The sequence below is a fragment of the Pieris napi genome, chromosome 23 (genome assembly GCF_905475465.1).
Source record: "Pieris napi chromosome 23, ilPieNapi1.2, whole genome shotgun sequence".
Classification (NCBI taxonomy): domain Eukaryota; kingdom Metazoa; phylum Arthropoda; class Insecta; order Lepidoptera; family Pieridae; genus Pieris; species Pieris napi.
This window is the reverse complement of record NC_062256.1, coordinates 4,642,488-4,666,149: the sequence shown is the minus strand read 5'-3', so window position 1 is coordinate 4,666,149 and position 23,662 is coordinate 4,642,488. Positions and strand designations below refer to the sequence as shown.

The 23,662-nt window shown below is 34.5% G+C and overlaps 2 protein-coding genes and 1 non-coding gene across 6 annotated transcripts in view; 1 reads left to right on the top strand and 2 right to left on the bottom strand.

Moving 5' to 3' along the window:
- LOC125061361 overlaps nucleotides 1–5,358 on the top strand; it is a 49,155-nt gene extending 43,797 nt beyond the window's left edge. For 2 of the 3 annotated variants that reach the window (XM_047666761.1, XM_047666760.1), the window contains exons 45-48: nucleotides 91–298; nucleotides 1,290–1,377; nucleotides 2,625–2,723; nucleotides 4,036–5,358. In XM_047666761.1, the coding sequence (XP_047522717.1) occupies nucleotides 91–298; nucleotides 1,290–1,377; nucleotides 2,625–2,723; nucleotides 4,036–4,208 (568 nt within the window). In that variant the 3' untranslated portion in view covers nucleotides 4,209–5,358. Of the gene's footprint in view, nucleotides 1–90; nucleotides 299–1,289; nucleotides 1,378–2,624; nucleotides 2,724–3,180; nucleotides 3,239–4,035 lie in introns of those variants that run through there. The other variant, XM_047666762.1, reaches the window with a different exon arrangement.
- Nucleotides 5,359–7,749: 2,391 nt separating this feature from the next.
- LOC125061365 (bromodomain-containing protein 8-like) lies at nucleotides 7,750–23,143 on the bottom strand. Of its 2 annotated transcripts, none has more exons than XM_047666768.1 (18): nucleotides 22,863–23,143; nucleotides 22,214–22,394; nucleotides 21,812–22,010; nucleotides 20,799–20,900; nucleotides 17,797–17,922; nucleotides 16,230–16,392; nucleotides 16,061–16,127; nucleotides 14,754–14,816; nucleotides 14,148–14,288; nucleotides 13,866–14,026; nucleotides 12,712–12,839; nucleotides 12,111–12,274; nucleotides 11,321–11,422; nucleotides 11,183–11,255; nucleotides 9,929–10,028; nucleotides 9,201–9,335; nucleotides 8,129–8,237; nucleotides 7,750–7,909 (listed from the first exon to the last, which is right to left on the bottom strand). In XM_047666768.1, exons 1-18 carry the CDS (start codon nucleotides 23,045–23,047, stop codon nucleotides 7,775–7,777), a joined length of 2,334 nt encoding a protein of 777 aa, XP_047522724.1. In that variant the 5' UTR covers nucleotides 23,048–23,143; the 3' UTR covers nucleotides 7,750–7,774. The 2 variants fall into 2 exon arrangements, with proteins under 2 accessions (XP_047522724.1, XP_047522725.1); XM_047666769.1 differs by having other exon boundaries at nucleotides 13,866–14,020.
- Nucleotides 18,231–18,350, bottom strand: LOC125061656. The gene has a single exon (XR_007119069.1). It is a non-coding gene; the product is annotated as a 5S ribosomal RNA (ribosomal RNA).
- Nucleotides 23,144–23,662: the final 519 nt, after the last annotated feature.

Genomic DNA, 23,662 nt, shown 5'->3' with positions numbered 1-23,662 from the left:
AATTTTTAATTTAAATAATTAAATAATTGATAAATTTAACTAATGCGATATTGTGTTTTGTCATTTTTATAATTTCAAATACATTTTCAGAGAAGAAGAAAAACAAGAATACAGTATTTACACTCCATTCGGCCAAGAAGACAGAAATGTGTTCAGAAACGCTTTGTTCAATGATAAAAAAGAGGAGCTATCGAACGGCGATCAATTGCCCTATTTCCAAAGGCTAAGAGCTGGATCGCAGCTTAACAATGAAGTCAGCATACATTATGTATCGGATTCCAAGTTTTACAAGGGGCAGGTAGGTCCTAACTTTTACGTTTTAGTTGCCATATATGCAAATTGTTATGGGTAATTAAATACAGAAAACTCTTTATAACGTTATCTGCAGTAACAAAAAACTCTCTATTGCGTAAAAGTGAGTTAAATTCTTTGGTTTAACACAAACCCCATACATTATTTCACTCTTTATAACGAAGATATATTTTCATATTTGGAGATCAACAACATACTTAAGTGTAAATGTTTTTATAATCAGCTTACAAAACTAACCTCTTGAGGTGCCGAAATTTCTAAGAAAGACATAAACCCATATTTTTCAGCAAATTATTCTAAGATTAGTTTGGTTTCAGTTATTAAACGCACTATCGTCACCTATCTCTAATATATATATATAAATTATTGCAATTGGTTAAATTTGTTTTTTTTTCCTTTTCTCCCTATAACGGAAAAAAATTCTCGGTCCCTTGAAATTCGTTATAAAGAGTTTACACTGATTACAGACAATTGTATAAATTATAACTTTGGGTAATCTATAAATGAAGAGTCTGTAAGTATGTCTTGTCATAACAATTAACCTTGAAATTATCGCGCTACGTATCTTCTATGTACCAGCTTTCATTGAATTACTTTTATATTATTATTTATCTTTATAAAAATCTACTGTACGTGTATATGTCACTGTTCTTAATCGCCTGGACCGATTTGAATGAATTTTTTTACATGCGTTTGGGTCGCGCCCTGTATGGTTTAGATTCACATCAGCCCGGTAGATGGCGCTGCAGTCGGTACTTTCATACTTTGTTTAATATCCTAATCATTTGAAATATCATGCAGGACAACGTCTGTCGGGTCCGCTAGTTTAATATACATTTGTATAATGTTAATCGCTCTTTTTCCTCATACATTAGTTTTTCTTGATTGTTATTTTGATTTGTTTGCACACATGTGCATATATATATATATATATAAATATTTGTAGCATAATGTTAATAGAACCGTGTAATTTCCAGGAGCGCTACCCTGAAATGCCATGTCAACAAGACGGGCGTCAGTCAGTCTTCTCCCACGGGTGGCCGGATCCGCAACAATACCACACAAGTAAGATTTCATTTCGTCATTTATTATTATCCCATTATGAGTTTTTGTACCGCGCGGTTTTATATTAATAATAATAATAAATAAATCATTTATTTGCAAGAAAGTGGTACATTTATATCGATTAACTAGCTGACCGGGCAAACGTCGTTTTGCCATGTATATCATGTATAATAAAAAAATAGGGGTTGATCGTAGAGGGGTAAAAGTTAGGGGTTGTATGTATTTTTTTATGCTGTATCATAAAAAAATATCTAAAAATAAAAATAAAATATTTAGGGGTGGACTACCCTTAACATTTAGGGGGATGAAAAATAGATGTTGTCCGATTCTCAGACATACTCAATAAGCACACAAAATTTCATGAGAATCGGTCGAGCCGTTTCGGAGGAGTATGGCAACGAAAACTGTGACACGAGAATTTTATATATTAGATTATAAAAATCCACACAATCAGCCACACAAAAATAGGCATGCAAATGTCACATCATATAATAAGAACATCAGTCATAATAATAAGTCCAGCAATATTTAATTGTTGTCACACTTATATGCCAAATATACGCCCACGCTATAAAAGCACCTAAAAGTCTTTAAAAACCTAATCACCTTCCCCTTGAAAACATTACATATTATTGTTGTTTGAACGCCTAGTTTTAGTATAATATACTGTCAAATGTGATTTAAATACTTTATACCTAATATTAAACATAACACTCTAGTTGTATGACCCGATTTTGCCTTATTTTTTAATTTTTAAACTAACTAACCAAATTATGTACTCCGTAGGATAAGAGATATTGTAATGTTCTAATGATTTTGAGTTTATTTTTACAAACATACAATTATCCTTGATATGTATATCTGGTAGTTATTATTGATTAATTATATCCTATTACAATAAAGAACATAAGGGAGCGTTCAAGTAATACGTCACGTAATTTTTGGAGATAATTGACCCCCCCACCCCACCGTGTAATGCGCCGTAACGTTTTTCTGTACCCAAGTACAGTACTGTAACCAAGTATAGTAAAATGTTTGTGACTCTTTATACCTAGAACTTACCATTATGTGGTCTAAAGTACTGGAATGTCGAAAATAATATTTACAATAACGCGTAATTCAATCCCCGTTCCGCATCATAAAGTTTTACAAAAGCCCTTCCCCCCCCAAATTCGTTACGTAATACTTGAACGCTTCCGAGTATGTGCTCATGTGGGTAGTATATATAAAAAATAATAATATTTCAGGTATGCAATCTTCAACGAGTTCTATGACGTGTGAATCTGCGTGTGAGTCGGGTGGGACATCGCCGCCTGATCAGCATGTGCCCATCACACATCCGCCCGGTAACTTTGATTTTTGCTTTGTAGCTCAGGAGGGAATTTAGTTTTGATGGTATTTTGGTATCGACATGTAACTTGGTAAGATTTTCATGTTAAGGGAAATAATTTCGCTACTTATGAACGTAAATAAAAAGTTATTAATGAGCGTGGATCGGATGAAAACTAGCAATAAACACTCCGCCACTGCATTATACACTGCACATTCAGTTATTAATAATAATAATAAAAAAACAAAGTAACTTTTAACTAAGTTTTCTGTTTAAGAGGTATCAAATTAAGTTACACAACTATCGCATTGGCTATTAGCTGTCAGAATAGTTGTATAGTTATTAATAATTAAATAAATGTTTACGTCTATGAGCAATGCAGCAGTATGTGCCGAGAACATAATAAAGTCGGACATTTTTGAATGGTGCAATAGCGGAATCGACCAATAGATAATAGAAATATTTTTTTCTAGTACCGTTAGGGAACGTCAAACACAATCTACGTTAAAGCACTTTCAAAATTGGATCATACAAAGGTTTGGAATATATTGAAACTAGTTCATCCAGAGTAGGTAAATATGGAAGGGCGAATGTATTAAAACCGAGTTCGATATAGAAACGCTTTCGAAAAATAAAATTAACAGAACAACACATAAGGGAGCGTTCAAGTATTACGTCACGCAATTTTTGGAGATTATTGACCCCCCCCCATGTAACGCGCCGTAACGTTCTTCTCTACCCAATAGCAACTGAGTGACTCTTTATACCTAAAAGTTACCATTATGTGGTGTAAAGTACTGGATTAATATTAACAATAACGCGTAATTCAATCCCCGCCCAGTATCGTAACGTTTTACAAAAAGACCCCCCCGCCCCCCAAAATTCGTTACGTAATACTTGAACGCTCCCTAACTAACTTTTACAGTGGTTCTAATCTAAAGACGTAAATCAATTTGTCCCTAATATTAGCTACTTGTATATGGAGAATGGACAACCTCATATATTGTTGCGTTCTTTATCCTCACTTCTCAATATAACACACGAAAATGGTTATTAAGTTAAAGTTATTTTTTATTCTAAAAAATAATTATTAATTTTTATCAATCAGAATTTTTTTCTTGAAATAAGTTTTTAGCAAATGCTTTTCTATTGTTTTAAAATTCTGTAAAGCGGCCAAAACGTTGAATTAATTCACGTTCACGTGAAGATGTTTTTTTTGTTGTTTTTTTTTTATTATGCATTATCACACTTCCATCCATATTTATCTATTTCTCAGTTTAATCCACGCTTTAAAAGTCGCCATATATTTATTAGTTATTCTTTTCTAGAAACGAGTGTATTCCTGCCGTCGAATACGAATTTATCGTCGCTCGAAGTCACAGATCGAGAGATCGAGTCGTTCAAACGATTCGATTATTTTTTCGAGCCGCCGCAACACAAGCCCAAAGTGCAATTGGACGTTAGGGATATCGCGGCTGCGTTGCGACAAAATCATAAATAATTGGCGTTAACATATCTATGTGCTGAGCACTTTTATGTACTTATATTTAACATTTTATTGTCTCTGGTAAAATTCAGTCGAAATCCATTACATGTTTAATGTTAGAGTACTTATTTGCACTCAGTTTCGCGGAATTTGTACCCTAGGTGCTGTGGCAAAATATATTTACCGGAATAATACTCCAGACACCATGTGCACTAATCTGTAAATTTCATTTTTTTGTCTATGAGTGGGGAATTTAGCGATTTCCCGAAGTCATAGACAAACAAGATCTGGAACAGATATATAATAATAGGTGCATATTCTAAAACGTATCAAGTACCTCGACTTGAGCGCTGTCAAATATGTCAGACTTCATAAAAGAAAGTGGTTTGACAGCTCTTAACTAGATTTTAGTTAACGTTTTAGAATACGCGCCTAAGTGCTCGATCATTGAGTCGCATTATGATTTGTTTTTATCTATACATTATATTTTAAAATACATCAGTCATTACAGTCTGATAGATGTTTTTGTTTACGCGGTAAACGTGAATATGTTTAATTCGATATCTAGACATTGCCTCAAGAAGGTACTAAATGTATCGTCGTGGATAGAGATAAATTGGTATAAATACCAGATTTTAAAACACGAACATCTTTGTCAAATATAAAATGCTTTATATCATAACTATCATGATAGAAATATATAGAGAATGGTTCTCTAAGAACAAAGAGACAATCAGCTTGAGCAGTCTTTTTTACCATGAACGAAAGAAGATGCATTACTTTAAATTCTTTTAATGGGAAAAATTTCAAGTCAGTTTACAAGAATTTAAAGTAATTATCTTATTAGTGTTTATGGTTAATTGGTGACGTTTCGTATAGAAACTAACAGTTTTGACAAGTAAAATGTGACATTCAAGGATATGACAATGACGTTTTAAATTGGAGCAAAGATGAAACTATTATGCATCTGTTTCTTTCACTAGAGGCATGTTAGGATTTAAATGCTCAAAACTATTTCGTCGCTATACTTTTCTTTCTACACTTGCTATAAGTCTGCTAGAGACAGTCTGATCTTTGCTCCGTTTAAACTATCTAATATAGACAAATATATTTAAAAAGGATATTTCAAAGATTTTTGCTTGACTCTTTATTTGGCGATTATTTGGCGATTATTTGAAAACACGGCCCTCTTTCGCCATGATTGTTATTTAGAGCAGAGAATTGTCAACAAAAAATGCAATTCTTGGCAACACAGTCCTCGATTAGTGAACTAATTAATATATAATTAAATCATTTAGTATCTCTGTGTATCACGATACGGGTGGGACACGTCACAAGTGTACTTGCGGATGACAGCTGTCAAAATGACATTTTCGTGAGCACACTCGTGGCGCGGTACTGCCCAAGGTCACGCTGATGGTTGTAAGGTATTTTAAGTGAAATGTATATTAATAGAATCGTTTGTAGTGTTTATTTTAATCTTGAAATAAATACACGTTTATAAGCTGTGCTTTTTTGTTTATTTTGATATATACCTACTATTTTACTAATATTAGCATCATACGAAAAGACGAATACTCAGTTCTTTAAAGTTTTTTTTATATAAGATAGTTTACTATACACTAACTGGTACTAAAAGTTTTATACATATTACGTTATTTTTAAATCCTAGTGGAACAATCCTCTATCTTAGCCTCAGATTTCTGTATCTGTTTTGCCGGTTTCCTTTGCTTTCTTGCGCGCGTAACGACTAAACAATGCTCTGATGCATAGCATTTAGAATTAAAAAATACTGATCCAAAACAGACACGTCAATCATTATTTATACTATAGTTACCGTCACATAGTATGACAGTACGATGACAAATTTATAAAGTAATACTATAGGTACCGGCAGAAGTTTAGCGTGAACATAATCATTAGGAAATAAGCAACATTATAAAAGTAGTTACGGAGGAGTATATCGAAAACGTATCTAAATTGTAGAAAACTTTAGAAATATTTCATTCAACCCGTCTTCAAAAGAATACTAAATACACTCAGAAATAGTTGCTTAGTATAAATAACCGTTTGCATGCACACATACTTTAAATAGTTTTATAGTTGTTGTCGCTGTAACATTAGCGCGACGCTCTCAACATTCTGGACACAATAAAAGGAGTAATTAAAATTGCTGAAAATGTCTAATGAGTAATTTTAGGCACAGTCCACCATTGAACGATATAAAATTGATTTATGGTTGTAGTCAACCACAGTGACTACAACTCTATTTCTAATTTGATCTATACAATGCAGCAATAACGACTTGTTGCAAATTCAAGTGAATGTAGTTCAAATCTTTAAGGCGAGAGTCGTAAGATTGAAGAGAATTCTTTAGAAGATGCCAAATCAAAATGGTTTTTTTTTAATTTTATCTAAGAATACAATGTTTTGATATTTAATTATAATTACAATGGATTAGTAGGAAGAAAAACCTTGCACCTCTAATTTAATCTTTTTTTTTCAATTATGGCGATCATTATTGAGCCAATTAATTGAATTACACGTCATTAGGTTGATCTACTACGGATACTAGCGATTTTATTCTATTTTACGAGTTATGTAATTAAAAAGAATTTGTTGTGTACTTCATTTTTGTTCCTTCAAAATACGTTAGACGAAACCTAGAATTGGGTTTGGTTTCCTAAGTAGTATTATGTACCCTAAACATACGGGAAGTAAATAACATCAACCGGGTTGTATATGTCAAACAATCGGTGAATTTCGTCAAGTTAGATGTTGTTTCGTTAGCCATTCGTAGATAAGGATTTATATTTATAGCTTGAAAAATGTATATCACAAAAATGTTTGCAAATCGGCTGAATATGGTTATTCGTTGAGACATCTCACTTTTCTCCCGGTTTATGTATAGATATTACGTAAGCAACTTTCAATGCCTCGGATCCAGTTCAGCGATTTATTAAACCTACTGGAATACCACTGAAACTAAGTCCTTTGGCTGTTGGCAACATAGAGAGAATTGGATTGTAATTAACTTAGCGATTTCTAGTTTCAGTTTATTAGGACACCTCTACTTCATCTGTTGCAAAGACATTGTTAAAATTCCACAAATGGGGTAGAGACCGATTATTTTAACATAGTTCCAAAACAACTTGGTACTTATCTGATTTAAAATAGGTTTCGATATTTAAAAAGGTTTAGTTAAACCAAAGTGAAGATGATTTACTCTGCTACGGGTGTTCTTTTTTGTTATTTTCTTGTAGAAATTAGAATATTATAGAAATTGTATTATACACTTGGTGCATTTCAATAGAACGTTACATTCTTCAACCATTGTTTCTAAGCAGAATATATTATCAATTCATAACTAAAAGTATTGTTTTATGAAGATAAACATCGTGAGGAAACCGGCTTGCTTTAGACCTAAAAAGTCGACGGCGTGTGTCAGGTACAGGAGGTGCCTTGCCTATTAGATTGATAAATGATCATGAAACAGATTCATAAATCTGAGGCCCTGACCTAAAAACATAATTACGATCAAAAATGAAAAACCATATTATTCAATTAATTTATTCTTAAAATTACAATCTCTGAGTCTTAAACTGCGAAGGTGAATTTGGATTTGTCTGCGGTCGCCTTTTGCGCGTCGGAGGCGCCGTATTCACTAGACCTGCGTGCGCTTGCGCAGCTAACAACATCCCCAGCTGACATTGTGCCTGTAATTGAGATTAGATTTTTTTTTATGATTTATCAACTATTGAATGTAGTTTTAGTTTAGTGCATTACTCGTGACCGCTGCGTGTCGTTAACTGACCATTCTTTCTCGTTACGGTCCGTAGCTCGTATGTTTATATAGGGATATGAATTAAAACACTGTATAAAACCTGCATAATAAAGATATTAAAAAAATACAAATATTTCAATGTCAATCTCACCTCTTCAAACATGTCTTTAGCCATTGCATAAACACTGTGCGAAGTGCTGTTGTACATAAGTGCGTTTGATAACATCAGTAACACATCACGCTGGAATTGTGCGGTGGTTCTGGAAATTTTGATAAAGTGAGGGTAGTTTTAAATTCATTCACCTTTCCAGTACCCTCATGATATTAAAAATGATAAAATTGTCTATAAACTTTTGTCATTTTTAAAAAATCCAGTCTCATCTCTCTCTCCAATCTGGCCTGGATTCAATTCCCGGGTAAACAAATAACAATAAACATCTTGTGTGTTTATGAGATTTTAGTTATAAGGCAATATACATATGACCATACCTTTAGATTATATAGAAAAGTTCTAATTAAAACAATTTGTTAAGCCCCAAACTGCTGATTGGTATAGTATATAGTATAGTATTTTTCTTTAGACAAGAAAGAATGGCACGTGAGGCAATATTCGTGTTTACGATGTTTTAAACCTTTTAATTGGCGTTTTGATTTAAAAATTACTTTGTATTCATGTTTTGTATAAAATGTTCTAAATAAATATATATATATATATATAGAAAGATCCATTGGTCATTCTTGGAATTTAAACGCACGACCTCTGGAAGAGTCGCCATAAACATGTAGTAAAAGTATATCTATAGTATAATACTCAGGGTTCAAACACCTATTTCAAGATCGAAAACTGCAGTTCTTGAATAAAAAAAGACAAATATCCTATAATAATGAATAAATAAATAAATGAACAACTACGCTACAACCTCAGACCTTGGCCTCAGATTTTTGAATCTGTTTCATGATTATTTTTAAATCTAATAGGCAAGTAGGTGATCAGCCTGACACACGCCGTAGACTTTTTGGGTCTAAGACATGTCGGTTTCCTCACGATGTTTTCCTTCGCCGTTCGAGCAAATGTTAAATGCGAAAGTCCATTGGTGCACAGCCGGGGATCGAACAACAACCTCAGGTATGAGAGTCGCACGCTGATGCCACTAAGCCAACACTGCTCATAATGAATGGTTTATACAATTGGCACATGCCATATGTAAAATTTAAAAAAATACCTAATATGCCCCGCATCTATATTCCGTCGAATGGTCGAAAGATCCATAGGCCTCTTCACTATAGTGCTATACCCCGGTGCCTCTTCATCGGTGATAGGTCGCAGGAACAACGACGCGTACTTGTGTGCGCATAACCTTATTTGAAGAAAATTCACACGATTTTGACAATTTTATTTGATTGATTTTTATTTAGTCTTAGTTACTAGAAGTTATGTGTTGGACCTAAATTAATAATTTTGAAATTGAATAAATTATAAATGTAGTATTGTATTTTATTAACATAACTTTTTTATCAACACATTTAAAGAAAACACTTTTTTACCGGATTAAAGTTATGTATTATTATAAAATTATATCCAAATTAAAATCTCAAGATAAACAATCCGCGAAAAAAGAGGACACCGTGAGTCATTTCTGCCAAAACCCTCCATCTTTTAGTCAATATCAACTCCGGAGAAAAAAATACAGATAATACAACTTTTCTACAGCTGTGTTACTTTTTGACATTCAACACCTTTTGTCTTCAGTCACCGTGACCATGCACGCTGTAAAGCACGCGAAACGTCGGAAAAATTTAAAATTATGTGAAATAATTGTAAATTTATAATAATACATAACGTTAATCCGGTTAAAAAGTTTTTTCTTTAAATTAGACAAAGTTTGCAAAACAGGAATTTATTTTGTATATTTTAATCTTGTGCTCTATTAAAAGCTATTTATGATAATACCTGCTATAGACAAGCATAACACTCTTCTTCCAGAGTCGGTGTTGTCTCTCTGCTTCGCTTGAGCTCGGGGAATCCGGGGCACTTTCCGAACCAGAACACGCTAAAATATAATACGAAATATCTCAAATGTCATACAAAAACAATCACGGTCCAAAGTAATATTAATAATCAGTCTTTTATATATAGCGTTCAAGTATTACGTCACGCTATTTTTGGAGATTATTGACCCCCCCCCCCCTCCCATTTAACGCGCCGTAACGTTTTTCTGTACGCAAGTATAGTAAAACGTTTCGTGACCACCTAGTGACTCTTTATACCTAAAAGTTACCATTACAGTGTAAAAGTACTGCAAAGTTTTTAAGGTTTAATTTGATCCCCGCCCCGCATCGTAACGTTGTACAAGACCCCCCCCCCCAAAATGCGTTACGTATTACTTGAACGGCCCCTAAGACTGTATCATATGTATTTATTCCTACAAAAATGTGGGATTGTATTGTTTTGTTAAACTTCTTTACTGACTACGATTGTTGGAGCCTAAATCGAAGTTATGAAAATTTCGCGTTAAATATCCCATACTAGATAGAAACTTGTTCTAATTTTGCGACATTTTAAATACTAAAATGTTTTTGAAGTTATACTTCTTTAGGCGCGTTATGAAAAATTGATGAGAGTGAAATTTTACTATGCGCGCGCAACGTGACACAAAATTAACAGAATGAAGTTAGTGGCGCATGTTGGCACGCACGCCGCCTCTGTTCACTGTTTATTTATATTTATAATATTTATCCACATGCTTTGAGTTTCTACATTTAAAACACGTGTTTTCATTTTGTTTTCATTATACAAGTGCGAATTTTATATGTGCGTCTGAATTATAATCAGAAGTGAGTTAAATTGAATATTTAAATCAATACTAATTAATATTAGAAAATATTTGTGAAAAAACTGTGCTCATCAACCTTCCTAAGTGCTTCAATACAATTGAGGTTAACTATCCGTATGTATTATTAATAATGCCAAAGAGAAGTATAACTTCTTACGGGCGTACATAAGTACACGCACCTTTTTTTTATAAGGAGAATAACATTTTGAGCCAATTTTACCGCAATAGTTTCCTAGGGTCAGATTCAGAAGCTTTAGCGTTAAGTACGTTCATCAAAAATGTATTAGATTTTGACATACATGTGTAAGGTCTCATTTCTGAATCTGAGCCTGTTGGTAAATCCGTCACTTAATAAAACTTAGGAAACTTACTTCTGGAATCCGGTTTCTTCTTCCTTGAATAATCTCTCTTTGTTTTTCCTTCTTTATCTTCTTCTCTGCTTAACTAAAAGAAAACATATATATTTATTTATTATTAGTACATATTATAATCCAATTTCTTTTACTCACCTCCATGGGAGTATCGTCATCTGTTTCAGTATGAGCTTCTTCTTCTTTGTCTTTCTCTTGTACTATTTCTTCCTTTATCATATCCTTTAGTGGTATTGAGTCCTAGAAAAAAAATATATGGATATAATATACCTAAGTATCTATGTACCTAAGTTAAATTATGACTTAGGATAATCTAGAATTCTAAATGATTTTGACTAACAGAATACCAACTTAGTGCTAACTCTATCTAATCTGTCTCGACTCTAAATCTTACATTTATAATTTTTTGATCTTAAAATATTTGCAAAATAAGATTCAGATAGTCCTCGTACTTTTACGAATATATGAATATTAGAGAAAGTAATAGAAAAGAAACTAGAGAAAGGTGTTTTATTTTTGTCTTGCAGTACATTAGGGAGCGTTCAAGTATTACGTAACGAATTTTGGGAGAGGGGGGGGGGGGGGGTCCTTTTGTAAAATGTTACGATGCGGGGCGGGGATTAAATTACGCGTTATTTTTAATATTATTTTCGACTTTACAGTACTTTACACCACATAATGGTAACTTTAAGCTATAAAGAGTCACTGGGTGGTCACGAAACGTTTTACTATTGGGTACAGAAAAACGTTACGGCGCGTTACATGGGGGGGGGGGGGGGGTCAATAATCTACAAAAGTTGCGTGACGTAATACTTGAACGCTCCCTTATACACCATAAGTCAAGAGGAAATTAGAAAATTCAAATGCATATTGTGAAAAAGGTCTTAAAAGACTTAAGTTTTGGTTATCTAACAAAACACAATCTTACCTCATCTTCTTCTTTCTTTTCTTCTTTCGTTTCTCTAACTTCTTCCATTTCCTCTTTGGTCTCTTCCGTCTCCGGCAGCGGTATATCTTGTATTTGCACATTCACTTCTGTATCCGCTTCTGGTTCAGGCTGTGCTTCTGGTGCCGTCTCTTCAATAACTGGTTCTGCAATTGACCAATTGATTTGTAATAGTTCTTTAATCACGTGATACTAAATCTTGTTAATTAAAATATTAGTATGTCAAACTTTTTGAATTATTACTATTACAATACAGTGCAATACGAGTCTCATTTCAAGACGCAGTGTCCGGCTCGAAGGACCATCCGTACACCTTTATATGATATAATATAAAAAATCTTTTATAGTTAAAAATAAGAAATATTTTCTGCATACGTATACGCGTATGGTCTCTCGCTTCACACGTACCGAATAATTTAAATTAATATTCACTATACAACGTGTCTATCGCGTAAGTTACTAATTAGATTGAGGAGTTTAAGTTCAATTCGAAATAAATAATTGAAAAACCCTGTTTTAATTGTGTAATATTTCCTAATAAATATTCATTCCCATTAAAAAATACATATTTAAGATAGTTTACCCTCAGGTTTAGGTGACTCCGGCAAAGGTATCTCTTCCGTCGGTATGTTTGTCTCCACCTCTGCAGCTTCTGGCTCAGGCTGTGCGTCTTCTTGTGGTATATCTTCTTTTAATGGTGCAGGCTCGGGTCTAAAAACAAATTATTATTATATATTTTTTTATATTTCAACATTGTTCCTTTTATTGAAAATAAAATCTTTTTAAGTTTTAAACCGAAGCCAAATTTAATAATTAAAACTAGAAACGATCCCTACTAACAATATAAATGCCAAAGTGATACGCTTTCAGTTTAAACCACTTAACCGATTTTAATGAAGTTTAGTAAAGAGAAGACCTTGGTATATGACACATACCTAACGAGAAAAATTTTAAACAAGGTGTGCAGGGTTTGCGCTATAATCGGTGTCAGTCAATGATGATAATTTTCGCTTTTGACTATAATTGAAACGAAAATGGTAGGGGAGTTCCAACGTAATGGTAGCAACAATGAATCACTGTCGCGTGCGCACAGAAATTGAATAGCATTTTCTTATTACGATTATTAAGGATACAATGTTTGGAGTAAGACACACACGGCCGTGGATGCTAAGTGTTAAGCATAGGTTTCCTAGAAAAGCGGTGCCGTTAACTAACGACCGTCATTTTACGGTTGTTAATAACGGCCTTAAGTTTTTAACATAATGCAAAAAAACAATAATTTTCGCTCGTCCAAGTCACGTTTCCACTCATTGTATTAAATATGGGCACTGCTACACGCGGCGTCAAACTACTGTTTATCACCGCTATGACGGCCGTCATGCAAATAACATCACCACTATTTGACGTTACGGTGACACTCAACGTTCTCTAGGAAACCTACTCCGATGTTATTTATAGACAACGTATGGGTGACGTCACATAACGTTACATTACGGCCGTTAGATAACGGCACCGCTTTTCTAGGAAACCTAAGCTTAAGAATTAGTCTAATCGATTTTTGGATTCCTTCTATTACTATACTGACATACACGTGATAGCCGAACCAGCGCATATTATTATACCGAGAGAAGATGTAGCGATATCTAGGGAGCATCCTAGATACCGCCTTCCTATACCCAGTCCCTCAAGGATATTAATAAGAGAAAGTTTGTATGGAAGTTATATTTTTATGCTTACTCATCTACTTTTTCCTCTATTACTTCTTTCTCTGGAACATCTTGTATTTCTTCTACAATCGGCTCCTCCACAGGACCCTCAATTTCCGTTTTCTCTTGTTTAACTTCTTCCTCTAGCGGAAGGCTAGCTTCTAGCGGCTCTTGCTCTACTTTTGGCTGTAACTTTTAATGGCATTTGTTTTATACAGTTTTAATGCAATAAAATATTTGACAATATGAAAGTGTAATTGAAGAAAATGTATTAAACACGGCTTTTTAAGCCGTCAAGCCGTCTGTCAAATACCTGCGTATCATCCGACTGTATAACTTTTATTTCCGGTGTCGGAAATTTAACTTCCGGGAAAGCAATTTTTACTTCCGGCACTATTTCCGTTTCCGGTATGGTTTCTTCCTCCTGTATCACTTCTGTTTTTATCAGTTCAACCTAGAATATGTAAAGTTTATAAACAATATATTTTTTATAATATAATTAAAAAACCGGTGACGCTAAATTACAATAATAAAAATTATAAAAAGATTTTTTATCTGTTTTCTCAATATTTATTTTTTCTGTATAGGGAGCGTTCAAGTATTACGTAACGTATTTGGGGGGGTCTCCTTTTGTAAAACGTTACTATGCGGGGCGGGAATTAAATTACCCGTTATTTCTCATATTTTTTTCGACTTACACCACATAATAGTAACTAAAGAGTACTTGGGTACTGAAAAACGTTACGGCGAGTTATATTGGGGGGGGGGGGGGTCAATAATCTCCAAAAATTGCGTTACGTAATACTTGAACACTCCCATAGGCATAGGTGATCAGCCTTCAGAATCATAACCTTCGCTAAGGGTCTCGTTCTATGTCCCATATATGCTTGTGGGTTTAGAGTAAGTGAATTAAAAATACCTGTACATCTTCCGTAGTATTCGATGGTTCTACTATCGGCTCTGATACAGGAACTTCTTCAACCTGGAATGCATTAATAAATATATATATTACTCTTTGTTATAAAGCGTATAAGGAAGGACCTGTTTTCTATTTCCGGGGAAATATAGTAATTATGCTTCCAAAGTGGGAAAGGTAAGATAGTATTTTTCAAAAGAGATAAATTCCCTCCAAATAATTAATTAATTATTGTTTAATGTTTATCATTTATGCTGTAAATAAATAATAAATATTTCGCAATCCTCTTTAAATATTCAATTCATACATTTTACTTTATTTTACTTCGAATTGTAATATATCGCAATTTACGAGGACGAAAACAAGTACTATTTTCGCAATAATAATGTTTTTTTTTAAACCGAGGGCAAACGGGCAGTAGGCTCATCTGATGTTAAGTGATACCGCTGCCCATGGACACTTATATTGCCAGAAGGCTCGCAAGTGCGTTACTGGTGTTTATTAATTATTATTATGCATATATTAGCTTAGGGAGCGTTCAAGTATTACGTCACGCAGTTTTAAGAGATTATTAACACCCCCCCCCCTCCCCCCTCTCGTAACGGTTATACCTAACAGTTACCATTATGTGGTGTTAAGTACTGAAAACTCGAAATTAGTATTAACAATAACGTGTAATTCAATCCCCGCCCCGCATCGTAACGTTTTATAAAAGGACCCCCCCCCCCCAAAATTTGTTACGTAATACTTGAACGCTCCCTTTGGCGCTACAAATTTAATCAAAACAATTTTTTTCATACAAAATATCTATATAATTGTTCAGCAACTTTTATAAAAATTACAAAACCAAATGTAATCTATCTGAACGTAATCCAATAATAATCTTTTTTTGTAAGTTTTATTTTTTTCATATTTTTACTGTCTGTGTCAGCTAAGGAATTCTTTGGTTATGTAAAAGTTATAATTTACCAACTTATAAAGATAAATAAATGTTTAAGTTATAACAATGATTATAACCCCCGGCACGTAAGTCTAGCGCTGGCCGATACGTGGAGGGGATTGCTGCGCATGTGTACTGTCGCGCGGGGGACAAAATGCGACTGGAGAGCCAATCGACGCTCTTCATTCCGCTAGCCCCCCTCAGGTACCTTATTTTTTACTTCTGCGCAATAACGGTCAGCGCTAGAGTTTCGTGCCGCGGGTTATACTATTATTATCGTCCTAAACGACTTTTAAGTCCCAACCTAGTATAGAGAGATATAGAGAGATTGTAAGAGGCCACACTTAAAAAAAACACTCAATTTCCTCACCTTATCTTCTTGCATAGGCTCCTCAATAACACATGGTTCTTCTTCTTTCTTATATTGCTTTTCCACCCTAAAATTATAAATAAATTTCAACTAATATAACACACACAATCTCTCTTGAGCGCTGTTAATGTCTAATACAGCTTAACGCTTAGCTATAAATATAATTTACCTTGGCTTGTGCATCGCAGCCACGGGTGGTATATGTATATCTATATCACTGAACGCATATACATCTTCCGCCTTTATCTCTATATCATCTATATCCACTGCAGGGGTGACAGCTGTCGTTACTATTGAAGGGGGGTTAGGCACTGGTGACCCACTCGTGCTCGCTGTGTAAATATTCAAATGTTATGAGCTGCTTATCTGCCCACACAAAGAAGTGGTCAGCCCACGAACTTATGATAAAATACTGCGAAGCATGGCATATTTAGGAGAAATTGAGAATTGACTATAAAACCACACAGTGGGAGCGTTCAAGTATAACGTAACGAATTTTAGGGGGGGGGGTCCTTTTGTAAAATGTTACGGTGCGGGGAGGGGATTGAATTACGCGTTATTGCTAATATTATTTTCGATTTCCAGTACTTAACACCACATAATGGTAATTTTTAGGTATAAAGAGTCACTAGGTGGTCACGAAACGTTTTACTATACTTGAGTACAGTACTGTAGAAAAACGTTACGGCGCGTTACATGGGGGGGGTCAATAATCTCCAAAAATTGCTTGACGTAATACTTGAACGCTCCCTAAGGTAAAAATTAAAAATATATATATATTGCGTATTTTACTTGAGTAGTAACTCAGGTCACCTGTCCAGTCGAAAACCAACAAGATTTGAAACCTAAAGTATATTAAACTGGACCGTTGTTATCTAAACGAACTGGCAAGAATAAGGATCAGGCGAAAGCACCGAAAGGTTGACGAGCCCAAGGTCCTTACTGAACTCACAACGTAGTGGCAAGAGAAAACCCGGCTGGCTGCGTTGGTGGGATGAAGGTGTCAAGGACCCAGGTATTTGAAATTGGATACAAGAAGCACGAAATAGATTGTCATCGCGAAAGACCTCTAGGCTGTACACCCATGGATAATTATATAAAAACTAAAGAATGTTTTTTTATAGAAAAGGGGCAAACGAGGAGGCTCAACCGATGTTAAGTGATACCGCCGCCCAGGGACACTCTCAATGCCAAAGGGCTCACGAGTGCGTTGCCGGCCTTTTAAGATTTGGTATGCTCCTTTCTTGAAAGACCCTAAGTCGAATTGATTCGGAAAAACGCGGAGTGACGGACGTCGTATTGAGTTCGAAGTAATTATTTATTTATTAACAGCTCAATGGCCATTATTTACATCATCAATGATAACAATCAGTATTTAAAAATACTGGCAACTTGTATGGTTTCCAAGAAAATCTTACCATCAATTTTTGACGACTCATTGGTCTAGTGGTTAGTACCCCTGACTGCGAATCCATTGGTCCCGAGTTCGATCCCGGGCTGAGACGAACATCGATGTGATGAGCATTTAGTGTTGTGCTTAGGTCTTGGGTGTTTAAATATGTATTTATATGTCTATCTATCTATAATATGTATGTATATCCGTTGCCTAGTACCCATAACACAAGCTTCACCAGCTTAGCATGGGACTAGGTCAATTGGTGTGAATTGTCCAATAAAAAAAAAATAAAAAAAATAAATGAAATTCAAGTTTAAAGTAATTGTTAAAAAATTAATACCTTTAAGCTGATGTTCAATCTGCACCAATTGACTTTTAATATGTTCTATCGCTGCATGTTCTTTATCTTGTGGCTGTTCTAATAATAAAGACAGTGTCGGGGCACCGGCACTGGGTGACACTGTTTCTGAAACCATAAATAGTCAAATTAAAATCAAAATATTTATTTAATTATGCTTTATTACCTTATTCACAAACATACAGATAACAAAAATACAAAAAAAAACATGTTACAAAAGTTATAAGGCACCGGGCGGCCTTATCGCTAACAAGCGATTTCTTCCAGGCAACCCTAATGTGGAACAATGAAAAAACTTTAGAGGTGTCAAGGGACACCCGGATGGAACGAAATTCCTTTCGATTATTTTATATGTTAATTGGTATCATAACAGTATGATAGATTTTCTCGACACCAATCTTACGACGAAAAAAAAAAGCCAACATCACGAGGTGTTCCCAGGCGGTCACCCATCCAAGTACTGACCTCGCCCGACGTTGCTTAAACTTCGGTGATCGGACGAGAACCGGTGTATTCAACGTGGTATGGACGTTGGCGATAGCTAAATCAAAAATGTAAAACATAACAACTAAGGCAAAAAGTGTCGTTACAACTTTTGGTCTTAATTTATTCCGTCTAGCCCCCTTTCGCAACGATCGATAACTTCGTTCCAACAAGACTAATTTAGTTGTGATTCCAAAAATAATTTTCATTTCTTATCCCTACAAAAAAAAGCCAACATCACGAGGTGTTCTCAGGCGGTCACCCATCCAAGTACTGACCTCGCCCGACGTTGCTTAACTTCGGTGATCGGACGAGAACCGGTGTATTACAATAGCAAATAGCAAAAAAGTGTCGTGACAACTTTTCGTAATAATTTATTCCGTCTAGCCCCCTTTCACAACGCGCGATAAGGAACTTCGTTCCAAAAGAAAGACCTACAGAGGGTAGAGTACAAGAATTGCAAAAATTATTAACAAAAAAAAACTCAAAATAACCCGTTACTATAACTAAAATAAAGTAAAGTCTAAAGGAAAAATAACAATAATAATAAATAGAACTATGTATAGGCAAACATTTAAAATACAATACAATACAAAAGGTTAACAGAGTCACAATAATCTTTATATATATAATTCTTCTGTGAGTGTGTATGTCACTGAACTTCTCTCAAACGACTGGACCGATTTTGATGAATTTTTTTGTGTGTGTTCAAGGGGATCTGGGAATGGTTTAGATTCACAAATCAGCCCGCCAGATGGCGCTGCAGTCGGTACTTTCATACTTTGCTTTACTAATTGCTTGAAATATCATGCAGGACAACGTCTGTCGGTCCACTAGTCAATATATATAATATAATAAAATAAAATTGTGAATACATATATTCTAATATCATGCAGGATCTTTGTTAGTATAAACTCTATGTTAGTTAATGGTATTTTCGATTTTCCTTTATGGCACTGAATCCTGGACAATATGAACATGTGAAAATAGATGCTTTGGAAATATGTTGGAGACTGATGCTTAATTCCCAGAACAGCTAAGAACGTAAATGTCTCCATACTGAGACGGTTACAGATAAAACCTCGTCTTACGACACTGTTTTTTTTTTTTTTTAATATAATAGGGGGGCAAACGAGCTTGCGGGACGACCAAAAAGGGCAGTCTACGCAGCCCATAGACACCCATTTTTAGTGGGTGCGTTGCCGGCTTTTGAGGGAGGAGTAGACTCGCTTTTTGAACATTTGGAGGTCGTATCTCTGAGGGAAGACCCCCCCCCGGGAGCCGATTCCACAGTTCGCTAGTTCGCAAAAGAAAATGCCTTATGAAACGGACTGTGGAAGACCTCCAACCATCAACATGATGTTGGTGAAATTTAGAGGTCGTTCGGCTCGTACGGTGTTGAAAAGAGGCAGGAGGGATCAACCCAAACATTCTTCCGAACACTCTCCGTAATAAACTTTGTAAAAAACGCAAAGAGACGCAACGTCTCTGCGCAGCGAGAGAGAATCAAGCCGATCAGTAAGACATTGGAGTTTGACAATTCGACAAGCCCTTCGCTGAATTTGGTCAAAAGGAAGAAGCTGGTATTTGGGAGCACCGGCCCAGAGATGCGAGCAGTATTCCATATGAGGTCGTACTCGAGCTTTGTAGAGCTGCATACGTTGCACCTCAGTGAAATACTGCTTAGCTGTTACCAACGGAATCTTTTTTTTTGGAGTTCCAGAAAATTAATAAAACTTATTGCGAGTGACATTGGAGGGAGTTCTCTACTTATACCTACCTACCTACCTACCTACCGATCAAGTAAAGAACCTTACAAGTTTTACTATCACCCAGATGCAGAGGCTTACCAAAGACAGAGGAGAGTGGAGGAAGTTATGCAGCACCAATAATACGACTATCAGAATTTAAGATCGCGACTGAAGATGTCAGTTAATATAACTATTAAAATTGGGAAGTACAGTAGGCACAAATAAATTCGTTCATGCATAGCCGAGATACGAAAGCACGCTACTAGGAAAACACTGGTCTATCATATAGTACTAGCTGACCTGGCAAACGTCGTTTTGCCATGTATATCATTTATAATAAAAAAATTGGGGTTGATTGTAGAGGGGTGAAAATTAGGGGTTGTATGTATTTTTTAATGCTGCATCATAAAAAAAAATATCTAAAAATTAAAAAAATGATAATTTAGGGGTGACTACCCTTAACATTTAGGGGGATGAAAAATAGATGTTGTCCGATTCTCAGACATACCCAATATGCACACAAAATTTCATGAGAATCGGTCGAGCCGTTTCGGAGGAGTTTAACTACAAACACCGCGACACGAGAATTTTATATATTAGATTAAGTGTTAACAAATGCAAAATACTATACAAAGTAGACTAATAGATTAGTAGAATAATAGTTTGGAATATAATAAATAATAATTTGAATCACAAATACTATAGAGTAATTAGTTGCAGCATATGAACACAAGTTACACATAAACTTACCGATACAATTGTTTGGGTGTAAGATATGCTGTGGTGTGGTGACGACTGGTGTGGACTTTAACAAAGAGGATAACAGTGGTGATGAAGGCGTGGCAGATGTAACTGAAATATATAAGAATAGTATTGTCTTTTATTGACATAACACAAAGAAAACACTTTTTTACTGGATGGAAGTATATAAAAATGAAACCCATTTTCCGTTGTCACGACATAACATGAAAACGGCTTGACCGATTTTTCTTTTTTTATAATATTCTTTGAAGTACGAGGATGGTTCTTACGGAGAGAAAAATTAAAAAAATTGAGTGAAAAAGTCTAAAAACAACACTTTTCTATATTCCCATACACAATATTCGTAATAATACTTAAAAGTCAATTTGAACTTTAATACCATATCATAAAGTTCTAGTGTTAGTGGAGGGGTTCCGGGAAGGTAAACTTTTATTTTTTGACATAATGTATTTGTTGTCTTATCAACTTTCTTTTTTTTACTAGCTAGACCGGTGTCCCGAATAGCAGAATAAGTATTTAAAAAAAATAAAGAATCGACTGTTAGGCGGTACGATGTTTGCCAGGCCAGCTAGTAACGAATAATAATATAATAATATAAATTTACAATTATTTTACATAATTTTAAAATATGTAAAATAATTGTGAATTTATAATCAATCCAGTAAAAAGTGTTTTCTTTATATATAAGAATGTTATTTGTACTGTATCTATTGAAAAATAGGCATTGTTAAATCAAATGTCTTTTTTATCTTTATTAAAAGTCTGAAAGTTGCTTTCTCTTAACTGAATAGACCGAGCTTATATTGTTTTGTAAAAACACTATTTACATAACTGTGATGTACAGTTATTTATTTCTTGTCAACAACACATAAATGTTTACAAAAAAAATTTATTACTCTTTCTTAACAGTTACTACCAATGCGATAAAACTACCCCTTTTTCATGTATTCTCAAAAAGATAACTAACTGCCTATTATATTTCTTCATCTAAAACTACAAACCTTGTGTAGTGGTGGCAACAGTGGTCTGAGGTCTCCATGTCTTTTCAGCCTTGAGTATTCGCTCCTCTCTCTCTTTCATCCAAGCTGCACGAGTAGCATTTTCTCTTTCTCTTTTCTGTTTAGACGCTTCAATCTCAGCCCATAGCTCTTGAAGTTTTTCTTCAGATGTTGATGAGTTACGCACTTCATTTACTTCATTCTAAAAGAAGCAATATTGTAATTATTATTATATTATTAAATTTAGTTACCAACATTTAACAATATAAAATCAGATAAATGGCATAATAACAATTACATATAGTTAATATAGTTATAGTAATAGTCATATTAATAGTTAAGTTGTGCAAGGAATAATAATAGCTATAAAATAATATAAATATAGTAATGCTTAAATATTTTAACCTTTATTTGTTCATATTCTGCATTTATTTCAGCTAGGCTATTCTTTATCTCCTGTACTCTCTGATCCCTAAGCCGTTTGAGGATGCTTTCCTGTGGTGTCTCCACGCCACCTTCTGAATTCCTCTTCTTGCGCTTTGGAGTTTCCACATGTTCCAATAAAGCACCATACTGGACAGCACAACTTAAACAAACAAAATTAACAATGTGGAAAAAAATTATATTTACTTTATCACCAGCATAGAAAATAATATAGTTAATACCATTTCCTATAATGATATAACTCTTTTAGGGATCATTATTTATAATTAGATTTAGATTTATATACTTACTTATATTATACTCTGTATATACATCTTATTGCATGAAACATTTAATATATTACAATTATTATTCAGATATAGGGGATTTTTAGGCATAGAGAAAACTCAAATGTTGGTGCCATTTAAAAACCTGTTCAAATAAAAAAAAATATTACTTAGAAAACGAAGGGATATATAGTTAAAACAAATTAAGTCACAAATACAATTTGGTATCTATTTGTTTGAGGTTTACAAACAAACATTTGAGTATATGTTAGATTAGGAATATAGCGAAATGCAGGAAAAGATCTATTATCCTGGAAGCGGTTGAGAACATCTTATTTGCTTACTTTTTTTGTGAATACCAATCCTGGGGGCGATTGGGATCAGCAAGAGACTTAAGCGCCCGCGAAACAGACATCCAATTTTGATCGCCACTTCTGACTACTGCTGAGGCAAGACATAGCTGCTCTCTTATATTCCATGTATCCAGCGGTGCACGCTTAAGTTGTAGGCGCTCTTGAATGGAGGTCATTTAAAGTATAATTAGAATTATTATTGCAAAGAAGCCCAAAACAATAACAATGGTCTCAGGATTCAGAAGTATTTGTATTTTGACACTATTTGACATTTCCATCAAAAAATGACAAATCATTATCATAATTATTTTACATTTTTAATGAAAATATGCTGTGGTAAAAATATAGACTATAGTGGACACTTGACAAAGTTTTATGCAAATTGAAGATGATTATATACGGTAAGTATAATAAAAACCAAAATGTCGATTTTCGGTCGGTCTATAAAATGCATCCCGTTGGCAAGAAAACCACCATGACCACGCGCAAGTGTCAATTGAATATTTGAATACTTAAAAATTCTGGGACTATGTATTACTATAGCCAGGGTTCGCGCACAGGACCTCAAGCTTGTGGATGAAATAGTTAACACTGTCTTACATTAATGTAGCCCCCAGATGTTTCGAGTATGATTTAAAAAAAACTGTAGTTACTACAATAAAAATGGTTCGAGGTGTGATTTATAAACAGATAGATAGTACTTATCAAAAAGTTCCATAGCCACTTTAGGTTCAATGAAGCAGGGAGAATTTATAGAGGCGTCAGTTCTACACATTTTATTGCGTAATAAA

Bases quoted from the DNA above. Each gene is read 5' to 3' on its own strand.
- LOC125061365 (XM_047666768.1), bottom strand. From the start codon at position 23,047: ATGACCTCCATTCAAGAGCGCCTACAACTTAAGCGTGCACCGCTGGAT. The intron at 20,901-21,811 runs GTTTGTAGTTTT...TATATATTTCAG, and splicing joins TGTTGCCACCACTACACAAG to TTACATCTGCCACGCCTTCA. The intron at 14,817-16,060 runs GTGAGGAAATTG...AATGCATTCCAG, and splicing joins AGCCTATGCAAGAAGATAAG to GTTGAAGAAGTTCCTGTATC.